General features: G+C 38.0%; 1 protein-coding gene and 1 long non-coding RNA gene across 2 annotated transcripts; one reads left to right on the top strand and one right to left on the bottom strand.

Moving 5' to 3' along the window:
- Nucleotides 1-2405: 2405 nt before the first annotated feature.
- On the bottom strand, nucleotides 2406-6498 carry LOC5502172 (beta-2 adrenergic receptor). Its single transcript, XM_032370459.2, has one exon. The coding sequence runs from the start codon at nucleotides 5791-5793 to the stop codon at nucleotides 4774-4776; it is 1020 nt and encodes a 339-aa protein (XP_032226350.1). The 5' UTR covers nucleotides 5794-6498; the 3' UTR covers nucleotides 2406-4773.
- Nucleotides 6499-8721: 2223 nt separating this feature from the next.
- LOC125568038 lies at nucleotides 8722-11608 on the top strand. Its single transcript, XR_007312039.1, has 2 exons — nucleotides 8722-9661; nucleotides 10200-11608. It is a non-coding gene; the product is annotated as an uncharacterized LOC125568038 (long non-coding RNA).
- The last annotated feature ends 1411 nt before the right edge of the window (nucleotides 11609-13019 follow it).

Below are 13019 nucleotides of genomic sequence, written 5' to 3'. Positions count from 1 at the left end.
ACCATCCTTAAAGATGGACCTGCGGTATAAAATACCCATGTTGTGCGGGGGCGCCCAGGGGCTGCACATGCGGTATAAAATACCCATGATGTGCGGGGGCGCCCAGGGGCTGCACATGCGGTATAAGAGGCCGTGCCCATGGGCAGATGGCGATGGCGACTCACTGAAACCGTCAATAGTTCAGAGCTCTACCAACTTTTTTTCCTATGTGTCATAAACACTGAAAATTATCGAAGAAATAATAGGAACATAATAAATGGAATACCATACACACCTTCTATAAAATATCCCCTTCTTTTTTGTGGTGAAAAAATAAACATTTCCGTAATATAAATGATCTTATTTTGAATTTTGCGCGCGAAAAAAAAATGTCGGCGTCTTTGCAAGTTTTTTACAGTGCCTCGGTCACCTTCACCTAACATGCGCACGATTTCTGCGCAGTTGAGAGATTTGTAATCAAAATTTGCTGAACGAGGACTTTCTCTTACTTTCTGGCCCGCTTATTTTCAGCCGAAAACCTATGTATTCATCTATTGTCGAAATACACTGGTAAACAACACAGGGAACCCAAGCTCACAGTGGTTTTTGGGTTTTGTGAGAAATTCTTAATAAAAACACACGAAACTTATCGAGCGGTTAGAAGTGATCATTTTTATGACCTCTGTAAAGTTTCGTAAAATTCGGTCACCCCTAGCTCACTCTACATAGTACGCGCCTTTTATACCGCAGGTCCATTTTTAAGCACCCGGCAACCGCCTGACATAAAGCATGTAACAAGAAACGAAGAAATTTAACGAAAAATATCGACAATGTATTCTACTCTCTGCAAAATATAGGATTTAAGTGCTAAAAGTAATACTTTGCTGCCCCTTCCGGTTAAGTAAAATACAACTATGTAATAACATGCAGTTTGTGGTGATTACGCTTTCCGAACGTGCCATCAATCATGTTCTTCATGTGCGGTGGTATATCATTGTTAATGCAATACACTATCTTTTTAAAACATTTAAGTGCACTTATCTCAGTATACGTAATGCCCGATTGCCTATCACCGTTTATTTACTCGTGTCAAGGCCAGCAATGACACGATGTAGTTGAAAATGTCGCCAAGAATGACGCGATGTCGCTCAAAAAGTCGTCTTTTTGCCTGGGGTTCTAACGCATCTCCCCACTTGTCATGGCACACACAAGTACTAAGGACGGAACCACGTACAAAAAAAAAAACAATTAATACAAATAACAGAGAAGACAGGTTGTTCCCTATAGATTGACATATACTCAATGTTGTTCATATAACGGGTTAGAAGTTACAAGAGGAGCAATTAAATAATTAGCGTGATCTTGGTGAAGATCACGTAGTGCTTGTAGAGGTGACGCAGTATATCACGCCTACTTTTTGGGATTACGTCAATATAAATACACTCACGGAAAAGTAAATTTGTGTTTGTATAGCGCTTATTACACAATCTCCAAGCGCTTCGTGTATTCGACTGATTTTTACCGATAGTATTAAGAAGCTATGGCAGATTAAATGTTATATTCCCATGTGCATAGCCAGGATTTTTTTATATGAGTGTATGTGTTTTGAGAGCGCAGGCCGCATAGATGTGATGAAATAACGTTTGGCGATTCTCCCATGAGAAAATACTTCTTTTATTTGGCGGTCGAGAGGAGGGAGCTGAACTCGCTCTACCTGCGTACCCCCCCCCCCCCCCCCTCCCTTACTACGCTCCTGCTTATTCTAGAAATCAGCAGCAGCAGATATATGCTACTGAAAGAAATGGCTTCTAGATACAAAAACTCTACGTAGTATTGACATTTGGTGAAGACAACCAAAAATCTTGTAGACGGCCATGTGATGGCGATAATGACAAAGGTGATGATGCTGATCATGTCTTTGGCAGAGATGGACAGCAAAAATAAATGCGAATACTCTTGGATATCAAGGCATATCCTAAAATGGTCATTAATAAAGGAAAAGCTTTCTTGGATGTCAACATAGCATACATATCCTAATTGATAATTTATATAGGAAAAGCTTCATCTTTTATTTTAGGTAAGCTCTTATTATTAGTCAGAATGTTAGGCTTACCTGCCTACACGTATGGCTGCCGAGGTTTTTTTGTAGAGCAATAATCAGACGAAAAAAACAACACGTATATTTGAAATGCATTAGCTTTCAGTGCGCCTTAAAATGAAAACGAAAACCTCTTTCCTTTTTTACAAAAAAGAAACTTTGTCTTGTACCCGTGGTAGCACGTGTCGTGCAAATATGTGTTTACAAATCAGACATGCCAAGTTTGCTTTTGTGAAATTGCCAAAAACATGCTCAAAGGCACACACAGACAGTGTCTCTTTCTTTTCATTTTTTTAGGGTTTTTTTGGAGGGGGGATAAACCTGCAAAGCTCTTTAGTTTATTTTAATACCATTTTGAGTCAGTTTACATACATTTTAAATAAGATTGTACCCGAGAATTTATGTATCGAAACTCGCAGTGGATTGTGGGTAACCTAGAATCCAGGTTTCTAAAAGCCCCCCAAAAAATTCATCATACTTAGATAATACTTCTGCAAGAGATGGTGGGAATTTTATCTCAAATTTCGCGGGTTATCGACAAGTGTATATGGCTTGCTCATAGGAAACAAACAAAATGATAACGTGAATTAACAAACAACAGTTATATAAAGACCTAACCTGAGTATCAGGCCCTCCTATGTTTCTATCGCGCCGGCGAGAAACAAGACAAAAACAATCATCCTACATGGTGTTCTAATGGCTCCAGCGTTGCTTTTCGTTATTTTATCAGCAATGCTTGAGGCACAAAAGCAAGAACAACACAATAGCTGTAGAAATAACAAAAACACACACACACCAAATATCAACCTTATTATAACTTTTATATTAATTACCATATTCACTGAAAATAAAAGATTTAACTTTTTGTTTATTCAAATATGAGAATAAAAACGGGCTGGATAAGCAGCTAGAAAAAAAACAGCGATATGTAAAGTACGATAGACAATCTTCCAGACACACACAAAAAAGCTTTGAGATTGCACAAACCGAATTACAAAATGTAAACTGAAAGCCTTTTATTAGTATTAGTCGCTGGGTTAATCACTTTTTTGCGCCCCCGCACGTGTTCTTAATTGACATACCATTTTGCTATTAGAGATTGCCTCCAAAGAGCAAAGCAAATACGTTAACGGTACTCAAGTACTTGACAGAGAATGTCTTGTGTATAGGTCGAAAAATATTGGGACCTCCCGGCATCCACGCGATGTTAAATGGGGAGAGTCATCAAATGCCTTTCAAGCTCTTTTAATGACGTTATTTTTTTATCTTCAACAATTAAGACTCTTTAACTTCAGTATGTTTTTTTGTATTTATCATAAGGGCACATAAAGATCACGTAAAATTTATCTAAAAAGATTGTGATTTCTTTAGCTGGCAGTTTACACATGTTTAAAGCATTTTTTTTTTTGCTTTTAGTAATATAAAAGCTTTTAGAGCCTTTAGAGTTTTTCTCTTTGCCGCAAGCGAAAGGTGTTAAATTCAGAAACTATTTAAGCAAAAAAGTACATTAAGAGATTGTTTTCCGGTTCGCGCAACGACACAACAAAGTAATATTAAGGCTTTGAATACTGTTTGAAAATTCATTTTGATTAAAACAAACGCATTTATCATGTATTAAGGAAAACGCTATCAACTCCAACTAATTGCAAGAACAAGGCTTAAAAGGTCGACGTATTTTGTTTTTTTATTTCATTTATTTCACTTTTACTCACCCGTGTACTATTTTTTCACTTTATTACATCTCTTGCCAATAAACAACATCCGAGTCTATATGCCGTATTCATTCCGCATATTACAAATATGTCCTAATTGCGTTTTATTTTGGGTAAACATACCAGCTTTTGAATAAAATGAATTCGGGACAAGATGAGTTGACGTGAGAGCTTGCCGGAGAGCTTTGACATTCGCTTGAGAACGGACCAGCTATTAGTAGTCATTATTCGCTCGTTCATCCCCTGGATTTCCAAACACAGGGATAAGCTCCAGATCACACAAACCTGCAAATGAGTATCTCATAAGAATTCTGATTAGTGAAGAAGTTTAATCGCGCAGAGAGTGTCAGTAGAAAAGTGTATTAATTAAATTTGGTTCCGGCGTGTAAGTTCCAGGTTTTTTGTTTCGGGCAGAACTAAGAAAAGCGATTAAGAATAAAGATAAAAAGAGATTCCTCGGATAAATATCCGAAAAAAATTTCAGTGCTATTTCTTCTTTTGAGAAGCCCAAATATACAACTTCCTTATCGTTATAATCCATAGTACCAAGAATCCCTCTCTTCATAATCCCTTATTGCTTTGAAATATGTGCCCAATGTTATCACTGCGTTGACCTTCATGTTTTTTAGAATCTGACAACAAACAGAACTAGAGGGCTATAGAATATTGTGCCATTGTGCTACGATTAATTCCCTAGGGTCCAAGTTCTCAGTTTTCTCCATATCTCGCATTCTTCCTTTGTGCGTCTCAATATCTATGTTTTTGATCGCTGCATGTTTTTCGCAAAACTACGTGACCAAATGAAGTGAAGCTTTTCTGATTGGGCCTTTCTCTTAGGGGCCTTGAGTGTGGGACTCGCTCTGGCGAGAAAAACACCCACTAACCGTCAACAAACAGTGCAAAGGCGACTCGTATAGTAAGATCTGTAAATACTCCGTTTTACTGAAGCGCGTACATTTGATTATTTAACCCTGGTGTTTATTTTTAAGATGTGAAAGTAGCGGATCGTTCGGACTGCCATTGTCCCGCCGGTTTGCAACGTAAGACGGAAAGAGCCACGCGCGCTGCATGCCTTACATCCCTCATACGCCAGCAATAAATGACCGGATTTGTAAGAGAGTTCAAGATCACTATAGTCTCCGTACAATCAACTGCCACGTAGAACGTCCTGTAGTCTCTCGCATTACCATAGCTTCCATTCATATCAATGATCAGAATGATTGTCTGAACGCATATGTAAGGGATATAGCAGAGCAGAAAAAGGCAATAGACCAAAAACATGCTTTTAACAGATTTCCGGTACCGCGCCATGTTAAGTGTAGAAGGACCTTCTAAGTTACTCGCGGCTTGTGATTGACTTTGGATTTGCACACTATGTCTACGGAGAACTCTGTAGATTCTGAAATACGTGAACGAAGTGCCGATTAGGAATATCGCCAGTACTATGCACACGCTGATGCGGTACAGGGTCATGCTCCAGATCTGAACCGTGGACATCGCGGCGAAGACGAACCAGAAGCTGACCAAGATGTAGATGATGCGCTTAGTGGTGACGATCCCAGCGTAGCGGAGATGCCAGTGTAGCGCCAAGTACTTATCGATACTTAGAGCGGCCACTGTCAAGAAGGAAACTCCGCAAAACATCACACCGAAGAAGGTATACGCCACTTGCACTGTGCACCACGAGTTGAAGTGCGCGCCGTTTAGTTTAGGGACGATGCGCGCAATGTTGAGCGCAGGAACGATCAGACCAACACCGAGATCCGAACACGCGAGACCAACAAGAATGATATTTGACGGAGTTTGAAGAACAGGGATGAGCCAGATTCCAAGGATGATCAATACATTACCAAAAATCGTGGGCAAAAATGCCAGACTGTTAATCACGATTATGGCAATATATGTAGTGGAGTATTCCCCTGTGAAGTCAGCTTCAGTGTCAAGAAAATAGCATTGCTTGTAGTGGTAAAAGGTTTCGTTGTCAGGACCGCCTCTCTCTTTCATCTTCGAGTTTTTTGGAAACGGAGGTTGAGACTCGGATGTGGTCTGTTGTGACGGCCAGTACTTGATATATCATCGGAGACTATGCAAAACGAAAACCGCGAATTCAGTAGCAACAGCTGTCAGATCTGAGTCAATATTACGTCTTCGGGTCAACGCGCGTTTTCTCCTTTCAAGTGTGGCGTCCCCAACTGCTCGTAAAAACAAACGCTGTCTATTATTGACAATCGAACATGCAGAGAATAAAATAATCACACTGCCCCACCAATTCACGTCTTTTTCAGATGCATTTGAACGAGGTCTTCAAATACAAATACCCCCATAGGGTTTAATATCAACAAGGAGGCACGCACTACCGAGAGACGGAATCCCTTTTTAAACAGCAACAGCATGAGTAGATCGCCCGCATTGCAGCGTCGCCGGACAATAAAAATTTTACGCACGATGTTTGGAGATATATCCTTGATTCAGGGAATGATCGCCGTTTATCTGCTCTGGTTCTAGTCAGCTAATGGCGCTTTCACCTGCTGCTGTGCTGATTAGGGACTCGGGGCTTCCTTAGTCATCTCACGCTTATCACAGTGCCCTAAGTCTCGTCTGCATAATCACAACCCCGAGGACTATTAACAATTTTATTATTGAATACCCCATGAATACAATTTCCCAAAGAATGTTTGAATAGCAATATAGCTAGGCTCAATGTAGTTTTCTATATGCAAATAAAAATCGTTGCAAAGCCTTTTAAGAAGTTGTCTATAAAAAGGAAAATTTCAACCTCGAAAGAAATGAAAAGCAAGCTTATTGAGGTTTTCTGGAGTCAAATATAATCCATTGTGAAGACCACAAACTTTTCTCAAAAAGTTAAAAACTCGCTTATATATAAATAAAAATAACCACCATGGGAAATCCATTTTTCTTGTTCAAATAAGTACACATTCAAAACGCGCAAAGAATCGAAATAACTAAAAAACGCAGAACTTTTCGGTATATCATCCATCCAGCTTTTCAGTTTTACAGTGTACAGAAAGTTTTAAGGATATTTTTTTTTCGATTAGTTGTGTTTACATGATATTTGACAAGCGCGTCATATCAAGTGACTAATAGGCGTATTCAAAAAATAGCTGGTATGAAAGAAACCATTAATTAGATCTAACATAAAAATATTTCAGGCATTAAAAACAACAAGTCATTGATAACATAAAATTAAACTGGGCACTTCATTTTTATTCTAAAACTGGATGATATAGTTTACCCTTAAATAAACCTCTGAATTAATGATACAGCAACTCTAGATTACTATCCGCCTTTAGGATCAAACAACACAAGAGCAAACCTAAATACTTTGCTGGTTCCGTTGAAAAATAAAGGCTTCAATGAGAATTATTGCACTTCCAAAATGATTTCCCGACATATGAGGCTTTGGGCGCTCAAGGGAATATCAATACAAACAAAAATTATTATTTCACCTTATCTCAGAAAGCGGTATTTTCGCATCCTTATAATGGTAGCTGCAATTAGATTCTAGTAACAGAAAGATATATTGAAAGATTTCTATAACTTGCGCATAATTTTCGGGATGATTGTTATCGATGATTGGCTTGCGCGGATGCCGTCATTTTTGACGGTGCTTCTTTTTGCGTCCTTTATATGCGTACTGCAAAAAAAAAAAAAAAAAAAAACGATTCTTTTCTTTTCATGGTAGAATTAGCTCAAGAGACCTTTCTGCAATTGAGTGGAGTGTGAATGTGTTTAGATATCTAATCGCTATTGACAAAGAAATTCTACCCACTTATCAGTCCAATTGTAGGCAATAAGAGGATCTGACACATGTCAAGACCTCCTTGTGCAATCTTTCATCACAATTTCCAAATAGAAAATCAAGTATTGTCACAGTTCTCATATATATGTTAATTCTGTTTTGAAAAGTGAAAAATACATATAGTGTTTTGGGTGTTACTTACTTTTGTACAAGTCTCGAAACACCCTAGATTTAGATTTTTCGCAATTTGAGATCATGACAAAGCTCTCCGTATATTGTAGCTCATTGTAGCTCGATATTGAAGCTGAAACAAACGCATTCGCACACCCCTTATTCTAAACTAAATAAAAGAACTGGCAACAGGTGATACATTATTGCGGCATGATTTTCATTGCTTTGTTTGTTTGTATTTATAAGTACATACATCAGCTTTGATATTCGGCGCTGACAACCCATGATAAGTGCCCCAAAATTCGACCCGCTCGCAATTGACCATATTACTAAAAAAAATGCTATGAGTGGTCAAATGATGCCATCAACCAGAAAGCAAAAGGCAATTTGTTGCTCCTTTCACGAAAATGTTCCTCCGAAACCAAGTGGCCCATGAATGGTCTTCCAAATTGGGATGCGCTCGGAGAGGGAAGGAAATGCTCATCCTGGGATCTCGTCTGCTCGCTTTTATACTCTCGCCGACGCAAGAGCCCTTGAAGCCTAGGGCACATTTCAGTTTTCATCGTGTGCGATCGTTCATTCAAAGTTTTTGAAAAACTCACAAGTCGCAATGGTGATATACGCACTGACAACTTGATCTTTGCGACCGTCCTAGCTGCCATATTTATCGTATTGATGACCGATAGACAATGTCACAAATACAAATTATGAAATAAACAAATAAAATCAAGACAACCAAGCAAACTAAAGACAGATCTTTGCCTTAAATTCTGCAGCTGCAAGCATTGGCGCAGAGAGAACAGCGGGTTTTTTTAAATATTCAGTGTCCTACTGAAAACTCCTCATATCCCTTTAAAAATCAGATGCCTATTTACCCCCCAAAACACACTAAAAAAATCCCTTGTCCAAGGAGTTCACGTACTTAATAGCCAATGTAAATCATACTTAAGTCGAACCGAAAGTCTTAATCAAAGCCACCTCCGTGATCAAAGAAACCACGGCAACTATAAAACAATTGAGTATTTTAAAACGCAAAAAATGAAATGCATTCGTCGTCTGATGAACTATAGTCGTAAAACTCAAAATTTACGTTATAGTGAAGATGTAGGCGTGTCTGCGTTAGGAGCTTATCTTCACTTTCTTAGACTAAAAAAATAGTTAATAATTTTGTCAAATCTCGTTTAGAGTTGTGCGCTAAGCGGGAAACCGTCACGTTTTTTCAGCCGTCGACGTCGTTGCCTAAGTTCCCTATAATCTTCTTATGGGAACACGAAAAGGGTTGTAGATTAATTAGACGATGCGAAACCTATAATGGGAACTTGTTCCGCTTTCCCTTCAAGCATTGATAAGTGTGAAAGATTATTCCTAGCTATTTCCTATTACCGCTATGTATTTACACTGTGATAGCTTTCTATTTAACTGATACCAGTAAGTGCTAAACTCATTCTGTAGGGCTATTACAACTTCATAGGATAGCTTTTTAGTAAATCTTCTTTATCAGCTTTTCTCATTATCTAAATGCCCCCTAAATAAACACGCTTGTTCCAGATAAAACGCCATTGCGTTTTTGCTAATCTCTTTGCTTAGGAGGTAGAATTAATATGCTACGTGAGAAATGCAAGTAAAGAAAGCGAAAAAATCACGCTTTTTTGCAACGAAGCTGTTGTCTATAAAAAGGTTAAAAAAAGTAAAAGAAAAAAAAAAAAGAAATGACAGTCATGACAAGGGCACCTTCCCGTTCACTGCAATTCTGGTGCTTCCATTGGAAGAATCGGCTCATTTGTCAATCAACCGCCGTGGAGTGAGGATCAAATTCAACTCTACCTTCTAGTCCGATAGAATGTGTAAAAAAGGAAACTCAGTAGCTATGAAACCAACGTGAGTTATGCAAAAAAAGAGCAAACGCATGATCGGAAAACAGATTTCAAACCTCGACAAAAGGTGAGTTTTTTATGCCTAAAATTTACTTTTCATATATCTTTAAAACTCAGAAAACAGGATTTAAATTAGTCATCATAAGCTTGGTACCTAAAGTGGCGGGGAAACTCTGTTTTGCTAGAAAATGCATCTTGACTTTGTCCATTACTGCCGAAAGAAGTAATAATGCGGCGTTCTATAGAAAAGATGTTGTTTGTAGATCAAATCTTGCTTTCCTCGCGTTTGTTTTTATTTTTTGCCTCGCCTTTAGCTCGGACAAGATTGTTTTCTGGTGTGTGAAGCTTTAATTCTATTTACAAGCTACTATAAGTTGGAATTTAAGCATAAATATGTAATTAAATGGTAGTGTTTTTTTTTATTGTTGGGATCTTTTTAATACACATACAGTATACTTAAATCATCAGAGAAAGAAGTCCATTATTTGTATTCTAGTAATGTTAACTAAACCGTTTAGTAAATCTCTGTCTGAATGAATTGGGTGCCAAACTTGCATGTTGAGTCTATTATATAATTTCTAATTAATTATATGATTTCATCCTAGCTATACCCAAGAAGCAAGTCATGGTGACATCTGAATAATCAACAGGATATATTCCTCAAGAAAAGCAGATACATAGACATATACAGTATTACATTTTCCATGTGATTTTTAATCATAAACATTCCTTTATAAAGGAAACATGTTTTGTTGCTATCAAATTGATTCATGTGTTGGTGAAGTGTATAAAGCAACCAGTCACATTTTATAAACTGCATTATAGATTATACTTTTGTTGAATAAACCAAAATGCTTTCTCTTTTACCCATTCTGTTCAAGACTTCTCATTCTTACAGTAAAAGCAAGTGTAGCTACAGGGGGGATATCCATTGAATGAAAACAGTAAAAGCCATGTCTCTATTTTGTGTAATTAACTTATAAAGTATAAAACATATGTTTGGTTAAACCCTTTATAAAAATAAAGGATCCAGACCGTTTTTGGACAAATAGAAACAAAAGCGAATTCAATTGTTATTATTTCTACATTATTTGTAGTTATCATAGATTGCAAAATAAAAACAAAATACTATACAGGTGCATTCTGATCCAAAAAGTAGAAAGATAGACTCAATTATGGCTCCAACTCACTTAGATGGATATCAGGCATTTTTTAGTAGCCCTTCAGTTGTTTGGTGTACATATATGTGTAAGTATACAAGCTGAGACATTGTACAAAGAGTTTTCTGCTGTTCCCGTGAGCCAGTTATGCACTATAAAAACAAATATTGAAACAAATTTTTTCTTTTATTGTATACCACTCCCTTGTTTTGTACAGACAAATAGTAATGTTGCATTTTATTGGGATCTAAGCCCTACTTTTAACCCTACATCTAATAAATTAGCACGAGGGCACAATGGTCTAATGACCAAGTGCTCCCCTAGAAATCAAATTGCACTATACTCCCTATTCAAACAGGTGTACCTAGTACTCTGTTTATTATACTTATAAATGACAGACAGGGTGAGGGAAAGTTGACAAATTCCCTTAGCCTTTCTTTATGTTCTGGATCATGAAGTCTGGTACTTACTAACAGCAGGATGGCACCAGAGAAAGAACCCAAGGTAATGACCACCCTAGATAATGTAATATCAGAGTTTTACTTGCACACTCCCTGGGTACCGCTGAAATATCTTTTTAAACTGGGGTCATTTGCCGAAGCCTGATTATGGTAAACATGTAAACGTTAGGATATTTGATCCCTACATTGTTTTGTGTAACGTCTTTTTTGTCGACAACTTTATTTTATGAAGCTTTAGTTCTACTACAAAGTTTGGGAGGCCTGTGTTACGCCAACTAAACAGTGGGTTAGCGAGTTAACCCACCTCGCGAGCAGGGTTAGATTTTACCTCCAAACTGACCCAGAGTTAGCGCTAACCAGCGTTTCGGGAACGGAACTATCTGGGGGTAAAAATTTAATCGTGGGTTAGGGTTAATTTAACCCTGGGTTAGCGCAAATCGGCTTTTCAGGAACCGGCCCCAGATGTACAACAGCAGATAGGCACACTTTGCATTTTTGTTTTACACCTGTTGCAGCAACAAGAAAGTAGAAATAATGGTTTCACTAGAATAAGTTTTACTGAAGTGTCCTCTTACACTACAGCTGTAAAGTGACTTACGAATAATAAAATGTATATATATGATGTATCTTGACTTTATACCTGATGTTTGCTGCTTATGTTTAGTTCTAATGTCCTGCTTTGTTGTGTGCTATTTTTCAGTACAGAACTTACAAAAACACATATTATTTTCTGCAATGTCTTTTCTTCCTGCCTTTATTTCCTCTTCTCCCCATTTTAGGTGCTTCTTTCCTGAGTACAATGCCCTTCATATTTCCTCGAATGTCTGATTGAAACACGAATCATGCTACCGGCCAAGAAAAGTGCGAAGAAATTAGACAAAATCGCTCCACGAAACATGTTTTCTAAACACACTAAGAATGGCAAAATTTAGCTCTGTTTGTACCCCATTGTACGCATAACCCCTTAGGATAGACTGCTAAGCAATGACTGTGGTCATTGCGGGCCCAAGCTCATCAAATCCTTCCCTAGGAGAGTCGGGAAGATATACATACCAAAAATGGCGTCGAAGGGAAGGCGGGAGATTTGAAATCGCGCCGTAAATGTACGAATTCTAAGACAAATATGCATTTCTCGCTGCCAAGAATGGCTTGAAGTACAAATCAAACTTATCTTTTCTTTAAGTTGGGAAATTATTTATTCGTTGGATATCAGATCATTAGATTTGGAGGCATTCTTTATTGACTGGTCTCGTAACGGTAATGGCCGCCATATTGGAATTTCTCTCCATTGGGGGGAGCACAATACAGAAACATTAAGAAAATATGTGATGGCACAGCCACGCTCCTACTGGTCATTTCCTTATAACTTTTTGAAAATATTGGGGAGGGGAGGTTATGTGCCCCCCCCCCCCCTCCCGGCCCTGTATCGGATTGCATTCATACATTCACTGTCACTTAAACCCTCGATAACCCAAACCTTTTGGCAACTCCTTTCCTCCTATACTTCAAAACTAACCCTACGTCCACATTAGCGAATTAGTTAATGTTGACATTTGATATTCGTGCTTATATATATAGTGTAGAAATGTGTGAGGCAGAAATTCGAAGTGCCTTCGGAGTTTTAACAAAATATAAACCCTTCAAAGAGCACCCCTAAAAGAAGTAGCATAGGACGCTCTGATCGTACTGAATAGTCCGCAAAAATTGGATGCCAGGACTATAATGATAAAACCTTTAAAGAAAAAGTCGACAACAACGCAGATTTATGTTTTTTAGAACGATATTTTGGCAAGCCAATACCTAC

This window comes from Nematostella vectensis, chromosome 6 (assembly GCF_932526225.1).
Source record: "Nematostella vectensis chromosome 6, jaNemVect1.1, whole genome shotgun sequence".
Classification (NCBI taxonomy): Eukaryota; Metazoa; Cnidaria; class Anthozoa; order Actiniaria; family Edwardsiidae; genus Nematostella; species Nematostella vectensis.
The sequence above is the reverse complement of the archived record's forward strand: the minus strand, read 5'-3'. Positions and strand labels throughout refer to the sequence as shown.